Below are 21,446 nucleotides of genomic sequence, written 5' to 3'. Positions count from 1 at the left end.
TTGAAGAAATGTTGTCTAGTCAACTCCGCTTAAGGAACCATCAATTCATCAAAAATTTTGTTCTTGTTTTGACTCTTCTTTCAAGGGCCCCTTCTTCAGATATTTTGCCCCCTGAATTTGCTGAAATCCTTAGCGATTGAAGGATAAATATAACACGTGTTTTCCACCTGTGTACTCATACAAATCAAAACAGGAAAATTAATATATGACATAAGAATAAGCCGAGAATATGTTTATTTACTTCTGAAAAAGGAGAGGAGTCTCCAAATAAACAATGGAATGCGACTTTCATGGTTAAGGTTTTAAATGGGTTAAACGTTTTGGTTTGATCGACATGCTCTGCATAGGTGAGGCGGAATTCAAACGAAAACCCTGAACTCGAGGTATAATGCTATATACTTTATATAACAAAATAGAATATGTAAGACTTAAAGTGATATTCTCCTTAATTATTCTTGTTTCCAACTTGAGGATTATTAAACAACCTAAGAAGAATAAAAATCACTTGAATGAAACCAGGTAATTGTGCAGAAAACTAGCAGTCTAAGATTTCATATGAGAATAGCAAATCTACAGATGCAGATCATGTGAAAGACAGCTGAATCCAGGTGCCGGCCGAATGATCCCATGTCCACATTTTCACCTAGCCAACTAATCCATATCGTTTTCAACTGTCAACTAATTCTTGGGTGTTTCATCTAGAAAGTATTTGCCTAATAATTACAGTATAAATGATTATAATAACTCCACTATTGTTGCATCATCCTTTTGATTATAGGTCAATAATAATCCAATACCATTCCAAGCCCTCAGCTCCAAGCAATAGTTATGTTTAAAAATTTAGCCCTTTATAGATTATTCAATGCGGCAAACTTTTTCTACACATTCATTCATGGTCTAGAAAGAATAAACTTGACATAGAGCAGCATACTTACCCCTTCTCCAAGTCTACAATTATTATTTTTATCGTTCCCTAGGACAAGTCAAAGGATATCGAAATCCATGAGGAAACTTCTATTACTCGGAGGGATTTCTTTGTGTTGTTTTTTCAAATCATTAAATTTGACTTGGTTGGTTTGGATCCAGTCTTGTCACAGGACTTCTTTTATTAAGTCCTGTGGCTCTCCCTTCCCTCTGTCTCAATCGAAAACAAACGAAATCCAAAGTCTTGAACAAGAACTTTCCCCATAAACCACCTTCAGATGTTTCAGCCTTTTATCTGCGGCGGCAGTTTCAATCATCAAGAAGAGGATGATGATGATCAGTTTTGGAGCAGCCCAAATTCTACACCAAGAAAATCAAGAAGAAACGGCTTTTGTAAGAACAACCACAGGGATAACAAGAACCCTTACTCGAACCGTGGCCTTGACAAGTTTTCTGCGCTCTTAGCTGAACTTGAAGAGAAGAGGCAAAAGATTTACTCACAGACAGATTCACAAGACATATCGTTCGTTCGATTTATGTACAAGAACTCGACAGATTGTGTCCCGATTGTGGTAAAGCTCAAGGACAAAAGAGAAGAAGAGAAAATATTGAAACCTGTTGATACCCAGGGTCAGCCTGGAACGAATATGGACTCAGAAGTCTTGGATAAGCATCCAATCGAAACCTTAGATGAAGGGAAAGAAGTAATCAAGAAGATATCAAGATTGCAAGCAGTTAGTGAAAAGACTGAGAAGAAGAAGAAGAAGAATAAAAAGGGCTCTTCATGGAATATGGATTTGCAAAAGTGGAGACGGCCTTCTTATTATTTACCAGCATTTGTAGTCTTGATTTTGTTGCTGTTGGTGTTTTTCGGAAGATCAGTTACAATATTATTTACTTGTATTGGGTGGTACATAGTTCCTACAATTCAAGGAAAGAGTTCCAGCAATGTTACAAGATCAATGAAGAAGAAAGAGTATGGCAGAAAGTCGAGTGCAAACAAGTTGGTCAGTTAAGGATTTTCTCCTCCAAAGAGTTACAAATCATCTCCGGTACGTGATCACCATCGGAAAAGCTGATCAAGAAGATTATCTGATCTTCTTCTTCTTCTTGTTTCTTAATTCTTTTGGATTTTTTTTTTTGATCTTGTGTCATTAAATGTAAATTCCATTTCTTGCTGTTGTGTTTCGGGGTTGGCTTGAAGAATTCAGAATTCAGAATTCAATCAGTCTTGGACATGTTCTACAGTGTAAATCTTTGTCTATAAAGTTGAATTAGAATTAGAGAGAAATTCTAATTCAGGTTGCTTGATGAAAATTTCTTGGACATGAAACTTTGATTATGGGAAATTCCAAATGTTGATTTTGAATATTTTAAAGTCAAATATCTTGTGAATGACGTGGAGCATCTTCATGTGATTCTTGCTTTGATCTAGATGGATAACAACAGATTGATATAAATTGCTTTAATATTTTAGATATAAAGACTCACAAATGAGCTGCCGGGCCATTTATAAATATATGGGTAATGGATTTGAGCAGTTGAAACTTGAATTAAGTGCTACCCAAATCCACCCAAAAGCCAAATCAGCTCTAGCTAAAACTCACCCAAGGGTTTCGGAGTCCAAGCCCAAATCCCCCAAAGTCAGAAAACCTTTTAGACATACGGTCAGTTCTAGCCCAAACCATGGATTTCCATATCTTTAGTGTTTAACCCAAAACCTTAGAACTCTTTTTCTAGTACGATCCCTTAAGATTTAGTGGAAATAAGAATAAAACCAAAAACATATTCCGAAACGGTTAAATAAAAGAACCCACTGAGTCCCAATTTTGGGGCAATAAATCCATAAATACTTTGTCCATGACATGCCGTTCAGTACATTTATGAGACCGCAATGATGGTTAAAGCATCAAATTACCAATTGTCTGTACAAGATGTGCTGAACTCTAGCATCATCTCAAAAAGAATAAAGAGAGGTAAGGAGGGCGCGGGCGCAGCAATGCACAAGCTTCCCACATTGCATCACTCCATGGGATTATAAACATAAATCTTTGAGGATATCAAAATGCAAATGCAAAAATCCATCCGTCATTTAGCTGCAATTCTGTCCTAGTAGATCAATCTACATAAATCTTTTAAAATGTGCAGCAGTATCTCTATTCCTGCATTCAAAGAAGAAAAGAGGATCACAATCTACATAAATGAATAACTGCTACGGATGGAGTCAACCAACTTAAAAACCAGTATTGATGCGAGATAGACGATTTGAAAAAAATATATAAGAAAACCTATTTAACCCCTAATTTATCATTGGTTAAGATGAACACTGACCTTAAACCTCTTTCTGCGTCTATCATTGGTAGTGAACTGAGATACATGAGGTTCACGTCTGGGAGCTTCAGTTCTGTATCTTACTACTGCAGGTTCCTGCATCCGGCTGCTCTTCTCTTGATTTTGACTTCTTGAATTCCGGAAAAGGCCATCCTTGTCCCATTTTACCTCATAATCAGCACTTAATCGAGATCCTTGCTGATCAATAGTGAATCAGATTGGATATCAGCAACTACTGATTATAGTTGTTAAATAATAAAATTTATAAATACAATTGAAACCTCGCCCCAATCCACAACCATTTAAACTTAGCCATGCTACTGAATAACTCAAAAAAAGTCTCATCTTTGATATCACATTTGACAACACCAAAATGACGAGCACAGTCAAGTATCAACCATGCAATACTTTCTTTTTCCCATTTCAGACTTAAGACACTGATAAGCTCTTGTGTGGAAACCAAAGGACTAGTGGTGGTGTGCCATTGAATCCACAGCATAGACACAACTAAAGCCATGGTTTGCAAGGCTCAGGAGCAAAATACTCCCAAGGTATAATAATAAAAGGGAAATCAAGGACTGAACTCATACCTTTTGTAATGAGCGACCACATAGCACCTTAAGTGCATTATAGAAATCCCGGTATTTCTCAAACTGAACCACGATCTTACAGTGAAGACCTGAAACTATGTCTAAGTCATCCTCATCTGTCCCCTTACTGAAATCATCGTCCTCAGCAACATTAAGATTCCTATTGAGGATTAAACGAGCAACCACAAGAATAACGTACAATCAGGTAATATTCATAGAGTAACATTAACAAGAACAAACACAATATATTCTACATGTAGCAATTAGTGCATGCTACCATACCGGAACCATATGAAAAAAGTATTACAATAAAGGTACATGGTATTAGTCTATCACAAATTCATATTGTATTTATCAGTCTTCATATGTAAGAGAAATGTTATAAGCATCTAAAGCCAATGACTCTCCTAAATACAAAATAGAGTAAGAATCTAAATGACCACGATGACAACAATAAGCAATGAAATCCAAACATCAATGACTCTCCTGATATCATGTACGTGTATTCTGACACATTTCATCTAGCTCATGCAATTAACTATGGTGGCGGTAAGTTTCCAACTTTCGCATCGTTCTAAAAGCATCAGGAAAACTACATTTATTCATTGGCACCATAGAGTTTCCACACATTCAACAACTAAGGCTTCACATAATTACTAGAATTCGATAAACAGCAAAACAAACAAAGCAACTAAAGAAAATGAAAAAAAGGAATTACCTTATCTTCCCAAATGCTGAAAAAATAGTATGTGTCACCAACATCGACGGCTTGGATGAAACTCTTGGCTCTGCGAACCACCGCGATGGAACCCCTCTCAACACAATCGTATCAGGTTCTTGCCTTCCTCCCCTCGAATAACCTACAATCAAAATTCAACTTAAAAAAAAATAGTTAAAATTCTTAAACGAAAAAGCTTGCTACAAACCTCGATTTCCAAACGCGTATAACTCCTCCCAGCCTTTCCTCATTCTATCAAAGTCATCCGAAACTGGAATTTCAACACTAAGATTATACTTAACTCCTTCAAGATTAAGCTCAATCCCGTCCATTTTCTCCGCTACGTACCTTCTCCAATCCAAAACCTTCTTTTCCAATTCCTTCACATCCTCTTCTTCATTATCACTCTCTTCACTCTTCTTCCTACCATTCAAAAACCCGAGGTCACGAATGAACAGCGCGCCGTGGGCGACCGGCTCGTCTCGCTTCCGCTTCTTGAGGTCTTTGAGCCGTCTGATTTGGAGGTCTTCTTCGGGGACGGTGACGGAGACTGAGAGTGAGGTCTTGAGAAAATCTATTAGGGCTCGCTTTAGCTGCCATTCGTCAATGGGCTTCGAAATGGAAGGGAGGGAAGGGTGGATTGTGAGATTGAGTTTCACGCGCGGAGCAAGTGACAGACCGTTCTCGATTTCTAGGGTTTCCGTTGGCGGCAGTGTCTCTAACGGTCGCATTTTTCCGTTTCGTACAATCTTCCAAGTTTCGAGCTTCGTCTGCAAATCCTTTTTGTTAGGGTTTGAAGGGGAAATATCAGCTTAAACGATGACGTATACATGTTCAAAGGCTTTGCTTCGAGGAAAGTATAAGGAAACGGACAGAGTAAGAAAATACTAACCAAATTCCCCCGAATAACGCAGGGCTCATGTAAAAAGACAGCGGAGTCCTCTATTTATGACGTGGCAATTTTCCATTGGCTAAGAGTGGAGCTTAATAAGTACGCGGAACCGCAATCTATAAAGTAACGGGCAAGCCAAAGTCAAAGCTCGAAGGGAAGAGAGAAGAGAAGGGAGGGAGAGGGTAGAGAAAAAAGTATGGGGTGTTTCCCTTGCTTCGATGGAGGAAACAAAGAAGAGCGAGAGGAGCAAGACCGATTGGCCTCTGCCGAAGCTCGTGCCAAAGCCGCCGAGGCTGCTCAGAAAAGGTAATTTAATCCCCTTTTTAATTTCTCAGCCAATCCTTTCGTTTACTATTCACCTTTCTTTTCTTTACATATTCGGTTGCTTATGTTAGCATTTAGGCTTATCAGCAATTTAGCATAATATTAGCATATGAAAAATATGGGTTTCTAACAGTTTATTCTCATTAAACTCTTCACAAGTTTCCGTTTCTAGGCATTGCAATCGAAGATTGATCCTTTTGTTGTCGAAAATTGCTTGGCTTTTTAATTTTGATCAGAACAGTGAAATTCCCTGCAGAAATTTAGGGCTTGCAGTTATGTTTTGGAAGAATGAAAATTAGTTTTAAATTATTTCCTTATTGAAATTGTGATATGAATTTCTAACAGTAAAGTAATTACATCTAATTGTGTGCCCTGTAATTTGTGTGGGAGGCTTGTGTAGTTGTGAAAGAACCTGGATTAATCCTGGTTTGATCATTTATATCAAAGAGAGAGATGCAAGATAAGAGTATTTGGAGGCTTTGTGATGGTTTATTTATGGCATCTTTTTTAACATTTCAATTATTGATCAAAATTTCAGGCAAGAGCAGTTTGAACAGTCAGCTGCAGGAAGAGCTGCGCGTGCACAGATACAAGCGGCTGCAAAGCAATCTGCAAATTCTAATAAAGGCGAACCTGTTTTAAAGGTTCTTAACTAATATGCTCATGTAGTTTCAACTAGGATGGTTTTAATTCTGGTAGGGTTTTGGTTTCTGTTAAAAATAAATCTGCTTGCATTTGCCTAATAAAGTGGGGAGGGAGGGTGGATGGGGAAGATTGGGAAGATTGGGAGTTTCACTCCATCTTATTGAGGCATGATCTTTCCTCTTGGATGCCCTTGTCCAACAATCTCATGCAATGCTGCCCCTAGCACTCTGATAATAGTTTCATTCTCTTAGGGATAATTTCCATGCTTTTAACAGTTCAGTAACGATATACAAATATAACCCTTTTGTTGGTGATTTGTTGCAGTGGCAGGTGGGTTGAAGTCTTGCTTAGTCTCTGTTCAGCCTAAACTGATCATGTATAAATTGGTAAATCTTTCTACTTATTTTTAATTAACCATTTTGTTGTGAGATTTGCCATCAATGTTTCAGCATTTCTTGAATCAGTTGGTTTTCTTGTGTATGTATATTTTGATTTCCACTTTGGTAATATTATGCATATCACCGTCAAGAATTTAGTACATCAGAATGGATTTTCTATCATGTGATCATGGCATCCGAAACTCATGTTTTCTGATGTATAATATTACATCAGATACCATTTGTAGCTTTATGCAGGAGAGTTTGAGATGATTTCAAGTTTACTTAATTCTGCACTTTGCAAGCTAATTGTTTTCTGTCATGCAGGAATATACTCAGATTGTAGTTTCCACATTGCTGGTTCCTCTTGTTCTGAAGCAAGTGATGTACTACAAATGCAACAATAATCAAATTCCTTTTTTTTTCTTTCGAGTGTAATGTATGAGAAATCCAAGATGAAGTCGAAACTGTAGTATGATGTTTTTCTTCTTTCTGTACAGCCTCAGCCTTTTTTTGATTTCCTGTACAAACCCCCCACCCCGCTCCTCTCTAACTTCTCTGCAGGTAGTGTTTTATATGCCTAGTTTTTTCTGATTTCATGGCTGTTATTAATATAGTAGAAAAAGTGTGCATGTTGGTTAAATAATGCAGTCAAATTTGGGTGCTGGGGTGTTTAAATTAAATCTTTTGCTATACAATTTTTGCAAGACAAATCAAAATTGACACTAAGTTTAATCACCTTAGTTGTAACTCAAAATTCAAACCACAAAGGGAAGAGTAACATTACAGTCTATGCTGATTGAAATGACACCCTGTGCCTATGACTTTTAAGCTTCGAACTGCATAATTAACTATGCAATGGCAGTATGCCAGTGCCTTTTAAGCCCAAAAAATTATAACAATTATTGTGGAAAAGAATTTGTAGCTGATTATCTCTCCATTGCTCCTCTAAAAAAATAGAATAAAATAACAGCTTGTGGCTAGGTCATCAGCTATTGACAAATCAAAATAGTGTTGGAGGAAAACCTGTGACTTAAAGTAAGAACTTTGATATTAACAGAAAAAAAAAATTGAAGCTACAGGGTAGGAGCTTGCTGTACATATTAGTGGGACATCATTGCAGAACAACGGTGAGTAGAAGCAGCAAAATTGACTTTGATAATTCAACGTGAACCAGCTGAAATTCGCTGACCTTTCAATAGATGAATGGATAAACCTTATTCTAGAAATTGCCTGCTAAGTCCTGACTAATCAAATTCCAACATCATGTAAAGGCTTCAACAGGAGCTGATAGCTTCAGCTCATAGGCAGCTTGGAAAAAGTCTGCTGCTTGTTGTAACGAGCCTTCCATTTTTGCAATCAATCCGAGGTTCATCCATGCATCGTGATTTGTGGGATCTAACCTTAGAGCATTCATTAAAAAGCTTCTTGCAATTGGGAGTGATTGGGTGCCAAGGTTTATAAGTACTGCCGCAGTTGAGACAATGCTGGGCACATAGTCTGGTTCCATTGACAGTGAAACTGAGAAGGATACCAGGGCCTCTCTATAAAGTGATTGGGCTTCAAATAACAACCCTGCGGAAACAGCTTGGAAATTAGAAGGGAAGTGCATTATTGGCTTTATAACAAGCACGCAGTGATTGATGGGATTTCTACCTGTTGTATGCCAACTTTTGGGTGAATAAAATTCAATTGACTTGGCTTTGTTTAGACATATTTCTGCATCAGCCCATGATCCAAATTTGGTATAAATAGTAGCTAGATCTTTCCAGGCAGCCATTTCCATATTTTTTTCCGCTTCACTCTGTCAGAGACATAAGATATGAAGAGGATCAGAAACATTTTGCCTTACTCTTTCCCCAAATGTAGGGTTTCTTTTTTTCTCTTAGTACGAGGAATAACAGAAAGCTATGAACTTATCTCACTGAAACAAGATCTAAAATGAGCGAGTATTTTAAGTTAACAATAAGCATAATCCAAAGCCTAAATATCAGATTCATTGCAAATGCATAAGATACTGTGATGTAGATTCATGCTGTTGTTTAAACCCAAAGAACTCATACCTCGGAATCAGAACTTTGTGCATGAATAGTGTTATTAGAATGAGGTTCTCTTTGAGCTTGAATCAGAGATAGCAAGATTCGGTAAGTTTCAATTGCTTGCTTGGGCCGTTCCTGAGCAATCTGAAGCACAGCTTTTAACCTAAGAAGCTCTAACTGATCCAACCTCCCAGCTTCATCCAAAGCAAAGTCAAGTATGGTTTCAGCATCTTTGAACCGCTTGTCTCCAGAAAGTATTAGTGCTAATAGCCTCCAACCTCTTCCTGAGTTTTCTGTAACCATGTTAGAGTACATCATTGCATTGTCAAAGGCCACATCCAAATTCCTCTGAACTGCATTTTCCAAACTGAGGTTAAACAACACTTCTGGATCTTCCCTTATGTTGAGAGCAGCAGAGTTAAGAGAGGTCAAAGATTCTTTCTGAAGGAGAGCTCTTTCAGAATCTGATATGGAAATTCTAGCAGCATTCCCATAGCAAACACCAAGGAACTTATGGGCTTGACCCTTGAAATGTTCATTCACTTGATCTGCCAAATCTATCGCATTACGGGCAAAAGTTATTCCATAGTGAGCATGCTTTGGATCTTGAGAAGATAACTTTGCACCAAAGAGTAGAGCAGGGACATGAGGTTTGTGCTTTGCTTCTGACTGGCCAGAAACCTTCTTTAATAAGTTCAATGCTACCTCATCCTGACCAGCAGCAGCATAACAAAGAGCAAGAAGGTACCACCTCTCAGCTCTTTCATAGATACCCGGAAGGGCCTGCTCCAAATAACCTGCTAATAATTCAAACTGCCCAGTAACTGAGAGAGCGAAAGTCAGATGATCAATAATTTCTGCATCCCACTTTATTTCTCCAAATGCCACTTTTTGCATAAGTACTAGAAGGAGAAGAATTGCTTCCTCTGTATTACCATTAGGGGTGGTTGAACCCCATACCTTTAAGTGAGGAGGGAGGTTTGTTTCAACACCACCATAAAGTAATGTGGCAGCTAAGTTTTTTTGTACACTTGCTAACCTCTGGGGATCCAAATTCCAAGGCTTAACTAAAGCCCGGCGATATGCAGTTACAGCTTCATCTAGTAAACCTGCCTTCATCCATAGATTAGGGAGCAACTCTAATGCTTTGTGAAACATCTCCTGCAACTTGCAATCTTCACCAATACCCTCGCGCATTCCATTAGGTAGTGCTGCCTCAACTACATCCAAAATTATTTTGCACTCCTTCGCAGCCTCTGATCAATGAAAAAGTATCAGAACCATTCAAACCTTATTTAACAACAGAATTAAAAGTAAAACAGAACCATCCACCCAATGCAATCCTACTTATGAAATCCTTGATCTTCAATAAGAAAACTTGAAAATTCAACAAATTTGAACCATCCAATACTTCAAGTTTCATGGTACAATCATCTTAGTCAAACAATGCAAACTTTACCAAAAAGCCTGTCCATCTTGATCCAGACATATCCTTAAAGGGTTCAGAAATTTATAAGATCAGCTACCTCTAAACTAAATTAAGCAAAACCACAAAACAATATCTTGTCAATTATGAAGCAAACCCATTACGAGCTCCCAGCAGGGAGAAAATGGAAATACCTCTAAAATGCCCAAGTTCCTCCAATGATTTTGCTTTCAATAAAATTGCTTCCAGAAGTAAGCTCACTGAATGCATCGACATCACACTAGGAGGGATAATGTCACCTTTGGACCGTGGTTTCCGATGCCTGGTTCTCTCAACAATAGCCCTAGTCATCCTAGGGATCAAACCTTTAACGTCAATACCCTGAAAAACCTGCAGCGCAGCATCAAAATTCCCTCTTTGATACTCTAGCCTCCCCAACAAAGCCCTTGCTTCCTGGAAATTCATTCAAAAAACAAAACTAACTAGCTTGCAAATTATCAATAGATGAATAGATTGGTTTGGAAAAAAATCCACCTCATAGTTTAAGGAAAGGGCTTCTTTGAGAGTGGATTCAACTTCATCCACTTGGACATCCTCAAGTTTTGATTCCCAGTCTCCAGTCCGAGATGAGAGTCCACTGGCTGAGAAATCCCTGGTCGCCAAGGATTCCGGCGACTGTGGAGCGTCTTCAAACTTGAATTGTTCACCTGAACAAGCACACAACATCTTCTCCAAAGAAACAACAGCCTACAATCTCAATGTCAAAACTCAAAACCTGGAAAAAAAATGAAAATGAAGCATCACATTTTGACTGTTTTGCAAAAAAAAAATGATCGAATTGCAGTTGAACTTTTACGACATATGAAACAGTTTACAAGATAAAAAAACAGAAATGAAAATCCACAAACAAGTACCGATTACAGCAACAAACCCCTGATAAAAATGATTGAGCTCAAAAGAAAGAAAAATGAAAAGGAGGCAAAAATGTTCGCGGGCGGGGGGGCGAGGAGGGGACAAAGAGTAAGTTATACAAAACACCAATAACAAGAAGACAAGGCGTATTTAAAGAGAACAAGAACAAAGTGCACAGGAAATGAAAAGGGCGATACGAAAGAAGAGAGCAGAGCTTTGGACTTACCAAAAACTTCAAAAAAACAAAACAAACCGTGACCCTGGCAGTAGTCGTTTACGCCATTGAAAGCTACTTCTCCTCAGAAAAACTCTTGTTTCTCTGCTTTCTGGGTTTGTTTCATTTCATCATATTCCTTTCTTCCAAAAAAAAAAATGGTAAGTTGCTAACAACTGAAACCAAATACATAAAAAATAAATAGTGAAGTGGCTTTAGGGATCTGATTGAGAGATGGGCATTTGTTGTTTTGCTTAATTTAATACTACAAAAGAGTTTTTCTGCATGTGTGAAGTAGAAATATGGGGTCTATACCAAAGGTGGTTTGCAGGGGCAGGAGGCTAACAGATATACACATAGATTCTTTCTCTCTCTCTCGCTTTTTTTGGCCTTTCGGAAATTTCCCAACCAACCCCCGCCCACCTCTCTTTTTGATTTAGACGCCACCATTCCATTCCCAAACTGCCCTCCCCTCCTCTACCACCAGCATTTCGGCTACTACGTTGAATTGGGTTCCCTACATTTATTGCCAAAATTTAGGGAGATAATAGATTCATGGACCAAACAATTATTGGATTGTCACACCTCGGAATTAAAAAAAAAAAAAAGAAATTTGCTCTTCAAATTTCCCGCAATTTTTACTCGAAATTTATACTAGTACTAGCTTGGAAGATATTTACACCACTAGACTTACTAGTCTTTGCCCCTATGGTTGAGGACATTATTTTTTCCAATAACTTAATGCTGTTGTACATCAAGTAGAGAAGCCTGAAATGAAAACTTTAACCAAAAAATAGAAAAAAAACCAAAGCTTATAGGGTAAGTTTGGTATGCAAGAGGATAAGATAAAATAAGAAATAGGAAAGTGATTGGATTAGATAATATCATTTTCTTTTTATATTTGGTGTGTGTAAAAATTACAAGAAAGATAAAGATGAAATTTATTTTTTATCATTTTTAGCAAATATGCTTTTATTTATATTTTTTGTTATAAATATGATTCAATTTTATTTACATTTGAGTATTTAACTCATTAATTGGTGTATAATCCCTTTACTTAAAGAGTAAAGTTTGAATACCTTCTTTTCTAATTAAAAAAAATATGATTTAATTTTATTTGTCGAAAATATATATAGTTTAAATTTATAATAATTCCTCAATTGTGTACTATAAGGAAGAGTGACTTCAAATTACTGTTGTGAAAAATATGATCGACGAGCAATGCTGGGTGAGGAAAAGAAGAAAAAAATGATATTTTGATTAATCAATTAAGTAATGATACTTGTCATTTTAAAAAGTTTAATTTTTAAGAATGAAATAAAAAATATAAAAAAAATAATGATCAATCCATAAAATTAAAAATAATCCATGATATTTTGATAGGATTGAGTCATCTTATATTAAGAAGATGATTCATCCTATCTGTAATCCAATAATCCCTTTTAAGTGTACATCAAACATGAGATAGAATGATTAGTATCTTATCCTCTCCATCATGCTCCTCATTAATGATGGAGAAGTTGGAAGGAGAAAGAGGAACAAAAAGAAAAGGTAAATTTGAATATGCATTTTAAAATTTGGCACCCGGTCGTTGAAAAGCCATAATCAACTTTGAATTCAAAGTATGGCATTGCCAGAGAGGAAGCTGAGCACTTGGCAGACTTGGCCTTCCATTCAATTTTGTGATTCCAACTGGCATTTTAAATATTCCCATCACAAAGAAAGGGGGGGTTAAAGAATCAATTTCCCCATAAATAGCATCATGCACATGTAAATTGGGGGTCTTCCTTTGCACAAGAGGTTGTGTTTCAAGAGATAGTTAATTCATAATTTGAAAAAGGCAAAAACACAAAGTGAATTCAAAGCTACATATTTTACAGATAGGAATAGAAATCAAGTCCATTTTCTCTAATTTAATATTGCTTAAGATTAACATTTGAGTTCCCCAGTGGACAAAGATACAGCTTTGACAAGTTTTAATCGTAAAATAAGAGGGAACAGTGCATCATGGTAACATCATTATAAGGAAGCTTTATTGACTGATTTCCTTCCTGTTTTTTTTTTTTTTTTGCTTGTGAATTCTAATGACGGTCACACGGGCACAGTGCTCAAGAAGAATCGAGCAAGAACCGAAAGATCCAGACATAATGCAACATAATTAGCGGATTTATGTCTGCTTTTTGTACTCCCTTCTAACTTTTTAATCCTTTAGCTTTGAAAATAAAATAAAGGTCCTTGCCAGAATCTCACTCATTCAACCCTCCAATGTCTCCTCAAAGTCAATGAATTCCCATTCGATATGGTTCACCTGACTCAACAGAAAGAACCCGTTTCTCATCAATTTCTATTGGTTTTAATTAGTGAGCTCAATAATTGAATTCATCTTTGAAACTTTGATGGTTGGATGTGATTATGGAATAATCTTTTGTCATAATACCTAGTAAACAGATGGAGGTTAGTAGTACAAGGACTGGTTTCCAAATGAGGAAAAGGCGTCCACACGTAGCCTATCAGGCAGTCGTGATAATGAGAACTTGAATTCTAAGCAAAACCCATCTGTTCATGCAAGAGGTAAACTGTTCATCCAAAAAATATGGTCCGAGACTAATGATGGTATAGGATACCATCTCTTGACTCATATTTCTGTTTTGATTGACAAGCTACATATCTCAGCAAAAGTTAAGTTCCACAGAGCAATTATACTATCAAATTAGGTACTTAGTTCCACTGCCATTGGATGTTTAATTAAAAGCATGTTTAATTGTTGTTTACAAATTCCTGATTAACATCACGGGCACACTTTCATATCTTAACAATGTATGTGAAGAGTCTCTTCATCACTCTAAAATTCTAAGGCATCTGATCAATTGATCAGTTGCTGTTAATTTCACTCTCACATCCTTACTGATCTGACAATTAGCTTGGCATGGAAGGTATCATCCTTGCAGAAATTTCACAAACTGATGCTAGTAATACAAAAGCAATCAATGTCCTTATGGCACATTGTGATAATTTTACGTGTTTCTTTTTAAGGAAGAAACCAGAAAAGGTCCAAAACATGGTGGGATGATGAACCAAAGGAACTCACAGGGTTGGGGGAAAGTAAAGGCGACAGGCCATGCAGAAAGGCCAAAGGAAGTACTACTACTTTCCTGTGCAAAGAGAAAAAGATATCACGTGATAGGGTACCCTTTTCTTTCTTCTTGTCGCAGATTCTATGGCAAGCTGTTGAGTACCAGAAGGAAAGAAAGGCATGCAAAGGGCTGTTGTCTTACGTTTTTTATCCAAAAAAAAAAAAGTCTCTAACATGCTGAGCTCAGACTTCCTTCCTCTTTTTTTACAGCTATGTTAGGAGTTCAACTCTTCCCCTCTCCCACCACCTAAAAATATTGCTAGATTCCCATTTTCTTCCCAGATATTGTTAAGTAAGGTTGGTAGAATTCTAATGAATACATAGAACCTCCATTGTTTGCTGACTTGAAGCTCCCCATCCTCTCCATTGACTTGACTCCATGGAAATTTATATTTAAAGAAATTGAAAGGGACATCAGAACAAATCGATTGGCTTGACATTCAATACTGCTGGCAAAGACAATCTTGGAGTTTTTGTTAAGCAGCAAATTCAACGTCACGGCAGGGATTAAAAGTTTGTCCGTCCTCTATCAGGAATTCAATGCATAGCTAGACAGCTAATGACCTAATGCAGTCCACGTGAAGCATATTTCTGAATGGATCATTTCTTATACATCAGTTGGCATTAATTGATGTGTACTACACAGAAGTATTCAAAGGTTTTCCTTTCTTGTTATTACTAGCTAGTGCTTTTCTGTTAAATTGTATGCATGTTGGTTTTTGTATGATAAAAAAATCATCGTTAACTGAAACGAAGAAACCTAAAATTTTATCTAAATCCCCATCTCATTTAATTTTAAGGTTATAAACAACATTTTATTAGGATTTTCTAGCACTTGTCAAATTAACCATAAAAGCATATTGTCTGAACTTATTACGGTTCCTCCGTTTTGGACATGTTCTTTTTTGGGCTCAGAGTCCCATGGTTGATGGGCCAACTTTAGAGGTCTCCAGGGTCAAACCCAAGAGTCTAAACCCATTAGCCATGGCCCATAAACCCATCAATGAAAGAAGTGGGCTTCCCCCTGCACAAATCATCCTGTTGATGAAGAAGCTCTATAAACCTATGGACTGAGACTGAGAGAAGTCAGAAACTCGAAGGGACGGAAGGTAACTGCCAAACATCGAAGTAGTCTACCTTGGGGTTTATGCCTTTTTATATTTGAAATCAACGTTCAAGTTGTAACTGAGAAAGGCTGTGACGGGGAAAGAGCAAAAGCAAAGAAAAACAGAGAAAAATTTTTAAAGTTGAGGCCGAAGAGATGCTAGGAGAATGTGGAAGGAAATCGGAGATAGAGAAGCGGGTAAAATCCGCCCGAATTCATTTTCAAGTCGGATCAAATCCAACCGGATTTCCAATCTCCAGCTCTCCAATCACAAAGACATCGTTTCTCCTCACAGAGGTTCCATCAACTCCCTTCAGGTACACAATCCCTACAATTTCCTGCTTTCAGCTGCTTTAAGATTATAAAATCTAATTTTCATTGAAACTTATGGCTGTGTTTGGATTATCATGTAAATAGGTGGATTTGACTGAGGGACGATATTTGTTATCCGGTGCATCTGATGCATCAGCTGCTGTTTATGATGTTCAAAAAGCTACTAACTATGAGGGAAATGGTTTAATTGCCAAACACAAATATTTGTTTTTGGTAGATAAGCAACACGAAAAGGGACATAAATATGCCATTTCCTCGGCCATTTGGTATCCTGTTGACACGGGATTATTCGTTACGGGTTCTTATGATCACTGTATTAAGGTTTGGGATACCAATACGACGCAGGTATTTGGCTTGCGTTGCTATGTTTGGATTGTGGGAAGGAATTCTGGGTGTGCTTTTGTTGTTTTTTGTTTTTAAGTCTGAATTTTTTGTTATGTTTATGTTGTAGGTGGTGATGAATTTTAAAATGCCCGGAAAGGTTTATAGGACTGCGATGTCTACATTGGCAACGTCTCATATGTTGATTGCTGCTGGAACCGAAGATGTGCAAGTTCGCCTTTGTGATATTTCTTCAGGGGCATTTGCTCACACTTTGTCTGGCCACCGTGGTATGCTGAAAGTTTGATGGACTTATTTCCTTTCCCTTTTTTCTTTGCTCCTAATCGATTGGTACTTATTGGTGTTAAAAGTTTTCATGTGGAACTTTTACTCATACTTTACATTCTATAAAATTTTTATGAAACTAAGGGTACAGATTTTTTATGGGTTGTCTGAGATATGCTGCATGTGACATCTGGCTTCCAGGGTCTATAATGTATCAGCAATTATGGTGAATTGATGAAATAAAAGACAAACTTCTCCAATCTGAGCCTTGCTTTTGAGGTCCATTGCGATCAATATATTCTTGTCTTAGCTGGAGTTAGACAAGAAGTTGTCTAACGTATAGGTTCTTTGGCTGCAGGACTATGATGTCATATTGTTATGCATATGTAGCAGCTTATACTGATTTTGGACCAGCACTGCAACCAGAGACCTCTTCTTTTAGTCATATTTTGGTCCCTTCAGCCTAAATGTATGAACTCTTCTTTCTAACTGCAGTTGGCTGCCATGGACAACAAATATTAGTGTGTTTTCATTTTTGGGATGGGGAAGGGGTGGTGGGGGGGAAGGGTATGCTTACATTTCAAATGCCACTTTTTGGAAATCACGGTAGAAAATATCTCTTCCCCTTGACTGAAATAGGGGTTTATCATTTCCATTATTGAACCATGACCTCATAGCTCTTGGGATGCTACTGTTTTGATTCTGTTCTGTTCTCACTTTTCACTCTTGGCACACGAATTGTAATGTTGAAACTGTTTCTTTTTTTTTTTTTTTTTTGAGAATTGTATTGTTGAAACTGTTAACACGAAATGATAAGTATTGTGTGATTTTCATGGTGGCAGATGGCATAATGACTGCAGAATGGTCTACTTCCAGTGAGTGGGTCTTGATAACAGGTGGGTGTGACGGTGCAATTCGATTTTGGGACATTAGACGTGCTGGATGTTTTCTTGTTTTGGATCAGTCCCAGTCCCAGCTTGGAAGACGTCCACCTGTACTGGGTCGTTCTGCTGCAAACAAGGTATGCTCGTTGTAAGCTAGGTTTATTGCATCAAAATTACTTCCGTCTTGATTATTGTTCTTAATATTGCAAAATGGTTTCAAGATCACAACTTTCCTTTCGCTCTTAATACTTAGAATTTATTGCAGATAGTTGTAGAAGTAGTCTTCCCTTTGTCTAAATCATATAGAAGTGATCTTTTTAATCCCACCCTTCTTTAATGGATACTGAGAATGATCACAATCCTAGTAAACCTTGTTCTGGATTGTTCTGCTGTAAGACCCTCCTGATCCATGTGTCAGGGATAATCTTTATGTTTCTTTGTTCTATGTGAATGTTTATGGCAGGATGGATGGGACTAAGAAGAGATTGACAATATTGTATAACCATTGTCCTGGTACCAGGAGCGGAAACCTTCCACCCCCAATACTATATCTAGTTTTGTGGGTTTTTTAGTCCTACCTGCTCTTTCTTTTGGTCCTCTAACTCTTTTTCTTAAACAGCTCTTCATAACAAGAAATAGATGTAGTTGCTTGATACTTATTTTATGATGTAAAACTCTTTCTCTTATCTCATGAATTTGTTTTTCTTTTCTTGGTACCCTCTCAGGTTTCAGTCTCAAAGTTGACATCAGCTGGCCAAAGCTCATTGGTAAAATCACGAGCACCACAAAAGAAATATGCTAATGGGCATGGCATAAAGCAGTCAACCATTGGTCGAATGCCAGGTAAGGGTTCTGCAAGACAAAGAGTACATCCAGGGATGCTGTCCATTCAGGATCGTGCCACCGCTCATTATGGTGCTGTAACTGGTTTGAAAGTAACTGAAGATGGCATGTACCTTCTAAGTGCAGGTTGAGTTTTGACCATTTCCTATGCAATTAATTTTTGCTAAAGCTGGTTCATAGTAGTTGATTGGTGTTCAATATGTGTTATTGGGGAACCTATGGTAGTTGAGTCAGGTAGCTTCTAAACAATTGTTACAAGGTACCATTTGGATGACTACATGTATGCATGTGCAGAAAATTGATTAAGATAATGTTACAAGGTACCATTTCCAAACTTGCAAGCAGGAAATTAGTAACTACTGCTATATTAATTGGTTCAAGGCTTAGTGACATCCATTTGACTGCTAAGTTGGTTTTATATAGTCCACTGTGATTGCCTAGTAAACTATAAGTGAAATTAATTTAACCTTCTTGTTTTGACCTTGGCGGATATTTTCTTAATTTTTGCGAAAGTTTTTTTTTTCCTCATACGATATAATTAGCTAATCATCTTTTCAAATTACACAGTAATGATCCTTCTCTCTTTCTCTCTCTTTTAATCACTTTGTCTTTTTATTTTCAGGCTCTGATTCAAGAATAAAGTTGTGGGATCTTGAATCTGGCTACAATACACTTGTAAACTTCGAAATGGTCCGCCTACAGACAAGCAAGGCAATTCAGTTAGCCATATCTCAGGATTCAGCTCATGTTTTTGTCCCTTGCATGGCAGTCGTGAAAGTAAATATTCTTTCTATGTCATCATTGTCTTTGGTTTTCTGTGAGTATAGTTCACATTTATAATCATCTCATTCTGGCTATGTTTACACCTTAAACATCTCTTCAATTTTGTAGGCATTTGATGTTTGGTCTGGTAAAATGTCCCTTGCATTTCGTGGCCACTATGAATCTGTGAACTGTTGTTGGTTTAGTTCACAGGATCAGGTATGAACCTAAACTCCTTACATTTTTCTGAGGCTGCTTGATTATAGTTATGGACAAGACATGGGCGAGCCATGACATCTCCACCTGTTGATTATATATTTGTAGGTCAGAGACATAAAGTATGTGATGACTTTCATACTATATAATGCTATTTTGGATAGAAATGTTTGTTCCATCTCTGTCTTGTAAATAAATGATCGTACTTTTGAAGTGCAACAGTTGAAATAATTCTATGAAGTCATTATAGGACCAATCCAATTTCATCTAAGTTAATAAATTGCTTACTAAAAATAAGGCTATTGATTTTCATTCCGTAATTTAAAGATAAAACCAAGCAATCTAACTTGATCTTATGTAGAAGACTGCTTTTGCTAAAAAGCTTGACCTGTCACCTACTTTTGCAGGAATTATACACAGGCGGCAGTGATCGACAAATTCTTGTCTGGTCTCCACGCAAATCGATTTCTGATGACATGGTACGTGTTCTAAGTTGAAGATCCATTTTCGTTTCCTTTGCTGCATCTCATTTGGTTTTGTCTACAAGCATGTGCTAAATACATCAAGCTGTTGATGAACAGTACCTTAATTAGTTGCCATTGAAAATGCAGGATGAAGGACACGCCAAAGATCAGGATAATTGGAGTGACTAGAATCTGCTACCACATCAATTTATTCCATATATCCCATGCCATCTATAGCTTTTTCTTCCACTTGTATATATTAGATGTATCTGTATATCCACATTTATTTGCTTCTTGTCAATCATTTTTGCCGTTTTATAGTCTGTTGTTCTTTAATAGGATATTATGTATACAAGAAATTACATTCAATGAATAATTTTCAGTTGTTCTTTTTTTAATATAAATTTATATTTGACCCCTAATTGTTTTTTGTTAAGCTGGATTCTGACCTTAAACCTCTTTATACTATGTATCATTGGAAGAGAACTGAGATATATGAAGTTCGCGTCCAGGCTGAAAATGGGTCCTGGATCACACTGCTGCAGGCTCCTGCATTCTGCTTCTTATCTTCTCTTGATTTTGGCTTCTTGTGGTATGGAAATAGCCATCCTTTGTCCTATGTTATTAACCTTATAACCAGTCCTTAATCCAGATCCTTGCTCATCAAAATAGTAAATGAGATTCGATATCGGCAAAACAACCGATTATAGTTGTTAATGAATAAACTCAGAAATGCAATTGAAGCTTTCTCCCGACATGCAACCATACAAAATCTACTTGCAGCTCACCATTTCAGAAAAGCTGATAAGCTTTGGGACCAAAATTACTCAGACAAAAGTACCTACCTTAAGGATCCATGCAATACTTTCCCCAGACATAGGCACTGATAATTAAGCCCTTGCATTGGAAGCAAATGACTAGTGCATGGTGGTCTCCCAAGGGTGTAATAACAAAAAGGCAAATCAAGGAATGTATTAAGACCAACTTTCCAAAAACAGAAGAATGTATTCATACCTTTCGCAATGGGCAAAACATAGTAATAATTTAAGTTCATTATAAAACTAAGTATTTCTCAAACTGAAGCATGATCTTAACAATGAGGACCTGAAACTATATCTAGGTTATCCTCATCTATCTCCTCTTACAAAGATCATTAATTGTCCTCAACAACATTGAGATTCCTATTGAGGGTGAGTTAAATTAAGGAGCAACAGCAAGAATAATGTACAATCAGGTAAGTAATGTTAATATAGTAGCATTAACGAGAATAATTACAAAAATATTTTATAGAGGTAGCAAATAAGTTCAAGGAATGATATTGGTACCATGTGAAAAGTACAGAATACAAGAATATGATTTATCAGTCTATCACAAATCCTTCTGTGTCTTTAAGTGTTTTTGGCACATTATGGTATCCTGAAAATCTAGGAAAGTATATTGCAAAAGTTTTGATCTCTCCTCATCTGTCATCTGGGAAAACCCAAAGTTCTGGGTCCATGTGTCGACCGTAGCAGGCACTGCAGGTAAAACCAGCTTCTCCACCCCGAATTTCATCAGATTCTTTTCAAGTTCATCCAACAAAACTCGACACATACCACGACGACGGTGACTGAACCTGGTAGCAACGAGGGGCATCTCCGCCACCCTGTCCCCATATATCCTCACAGTAGCCACAGTAACCAAATCATCATTTTCCTCCAGAATCACC

The 21,446-nt window shown here is 37.2% G+C and overlaps 5 protein-coding genes across 6 annotated transcripts; 3 read left to right on the top strand and 2 right to left on the bottom strand.

Moving 5' to 3' along the window:
* Positions 1-996: 996 nt before the first annotated feature.
* LOC110416986 (uncharacterized) lies at positions 997-2,308 on the top strand. Its single transcript, XM_021429144.2, has one exon. The coding sequence runs from the start codon at positions 1,203-1,205 to the stop codon at positions 1,938-1,940; it is 738 nt and encodes a 245-aa protein (XP_021284819.1). The 5' UTR covers positions 997-1,202; the 3' UTR covers positions 1,941-2,308.
* Positions 2,309-2,741: 433 nt separating this feature from the next.
* ZCW7 lies at positions 2,742-5,432 on the bottom strand. Its single transcript, XM_021428315.2, has 5 exons — positions 4,772-5,432; positions 4,564-4,705; positions 3,846-4,005; positions 3,256-3,453; positions 2,742-3,086 (listed from the first exon to the last, which is right to left on the bottom strand). Exons 1-5 carry the CDS (start codon positions 5,292-5,294, stop codon positions 3,081-3,083), a joined length of 1,029 nt encoding a protein of 342 aa, XP_021283990.1. The 5' UTR covers positions 5,295-5,432; the 3' UTR covers positions 2,742-3,080.
* A 154-nt stretch (positions 5,433-5,586) lies between these two features.
* On the top strand, positions 5,587-7,318 carry LOC110416340 (uncharacterized). The gene is made up of 4 exons (XM_021428316.2): positions 5,587-5,761; positions 6,318-6,423; positions 6,749-6,810; positions 7,129-7,318. Exons 1-3 carry the CDS (start codon positions 5,652-5,654, stop codon positions 6,761-6,763), a joined length of 231 nt encoding a protein of 76 aa, XP_021283991.1. The 5' UTR covers positions 5,587-5,651; the 3' UTR covers positions 6,764-6,810; positions 7,129-7,318.
* Positions 7,319-7,815: 497 nt separating this feature from the next.
* NPGR1 (no pollen germination related 1) lies at positions 7,816-11,806 on the bottom strand. 2 transcript variants are annotated; one of them, XM_021428311.1, is made up of 6 exons: positions 11,405-11,806; positions 10,801-11,041; positions 10,461-10,719; positions 8,865-10,096; positions 8,458-8,605; positions 7,816-8,376 (listed from the first exon to the last, which is right to left on the bottom strand). In XM_021428311.1, exons 2-6 carry the CDS (start codon positions 10,990-10,992, stop codon positions 8,066-8,068), a joined length of 2,142 nt encoding a protein of 713 aa, XP_021283986.1. In that variant the 5' UTR covers positions 10,993-11,041; positions 11,405-11,806; the 3' UTR covers positions 7,816-8,065. The 2 variants fall into 2 exon arrangements, with proteins under 2 accessions (XP_021283986.1, XP_021283988.1); XM_021428313.1 differs by lacking the exon at positions 11,405-11,806 and adding an exon at positions 11,181-11,378.
* A 3,799-nt stretch (positions 11,807-15,605) lies between these two features.
* Positions 15,606-20,154, top strand: ATCSA-1 (Transducin/WD40 repeat-like superfamily protein). The gene is made up of 9 exons (XM_021428696.1): positions 15,606-15,947; positions 16,048-16,308; positions 16,415-16,574; positions 17,412-17,590; positions 18,179-18,422; positions 18,919-19,073; positions 19,188-19,277; positions 19,682-19,753; positions 19,886-20,154. The coding sequence occupies exons 1-9, from the start codon at positions 15,798-15,800 to the stop codon at positions 19,925-19,927; spliced, it is 1,353 nt and encodes a 450-aa protein (XP_021284371.1). The 5' UTR covers positions 15,606-15,797; the 3' UTR covers positions 19,928-20,154.
* The last annotated feature ends 1,292 nt before the right edge of the window (positions 20,155-21,446 follow it).

The sequence above is a fragment of the Theobroma umbraticum genome, unplaced genomic scaffold (genome assembly GCF_002168275.2).
Source record: "Theobroma umbraticum cultivar Fairchild unplaced genomic scaffold, ASM216827v3 scaffold_51.0, whole genome shotgun sequence".
NCBI classification, from domain to species: Eukaryota; Viridiplantae; Streptophyta; class Magnoliopsida; order Malvales; family Malvaceae; genus Theobroma; species Theobroma umbraticum.
This window is presented reverse-complemented; position numbering and strand designations above follow the sequence as displayed.

What these genes read in the sequence shown, in the direction of transcription:
- NPGR1 (XM_021428311.1), bottom strand. Translation starts at nt 10,992, where the DNA reads ATGTTGTGTGCTTGTTCAGGTGAACAATTCAAGTTTGAAGACGCTCCA. An exon ending in CCCTTTCCTTAAACTATGAG is followed by an intron (nt 10,720 to 10,800) that starts GTGGATTTTTTT and finishes ATGAATTTCCAG; the next exon opens with GAAGCAAGGGCTTTGTTGGG. An exon ending in CACAAAGTTCTGATTCCGAG is followed by an intron (nt 8,606 to 8,864) that starts GTATGAGTTCTT and finishes TGTCTCTGACAG; the next exon opens with AGTGAAGCGGAAAAAAATAT.
- ZCW7 (XM_021428315.2), bottom strand. Translation starts at nt 5,294, where the DNA reads ATGCGACCGTTAGAGACACTGCCGCCAACGGAAACCCTAGAAATCGAG. An exon ending in ATACGCGTTTGGAAATCGAG is followed by an intron (nt 4,706 to 4,771) that starts GTTTGTAGCAAG and finishes TTTTGATTGTAG; the next exon opens with GTTATTCGAGGGGAGGAAGG. An exon ending in GTGGTCGCTCATTACAAAAG is followed by an intron (nt 3,454 to 3,845) that starts GTATGAGTTCAG and finishes ACTATTGATCAG; the next exon opens with CAAGGATCTCGATTAAGTGC.
- LOC110416340 (XM_021428316.2), top strand. Translation starts at nt 5,652, where the DNA reads ATGGGGTGTTTCCCTTGCTTCGATGGAGGAAACAAAGAAGAGCGAGAG. An exon ending in GCCGAGGCTGCTCAGAAAAG is followed by an intron (nt 5,762 to 6,317) that starts GTAATTTAATCC and finishes TCAAAATTTCAG; the next exon opens with GCAAGAGCAGTTTGAACAGT.
- LOC110416986 (XM_021429144.2), top strand. Translation starts at nt 1,203, where the DNA reads ATGTTTCAGCCTTTTATCTGCGGCGGCAGTTTCAATCATCAAGAAGAG.
- ATCSA-1 (XM_021428696.1), top strand. Translation starts at nt 15,798, where the DNA reads ATGTGGAAGGAAATCGGAGATAGAGAAGCGGGTAAAATCCGCCCGAAT. An exon ending in GTTCCATCAACTCCCTTCAG is followed by an intron (nt 15,948 to 16,047) that starts GTACACAATCCC and finishes TCATGTAAATAG; the next exon opens with GTGGATTTGACTGAGGGACG. An exon ending in AATCGATTTCTGATGACATG is followed by an intron (nt 19,754 to 19,885) that starts GTACGTGTTCTA and finishes TTGAAAATGCAG; the next exon opens with GATGAAGGACACGCCAAAGA.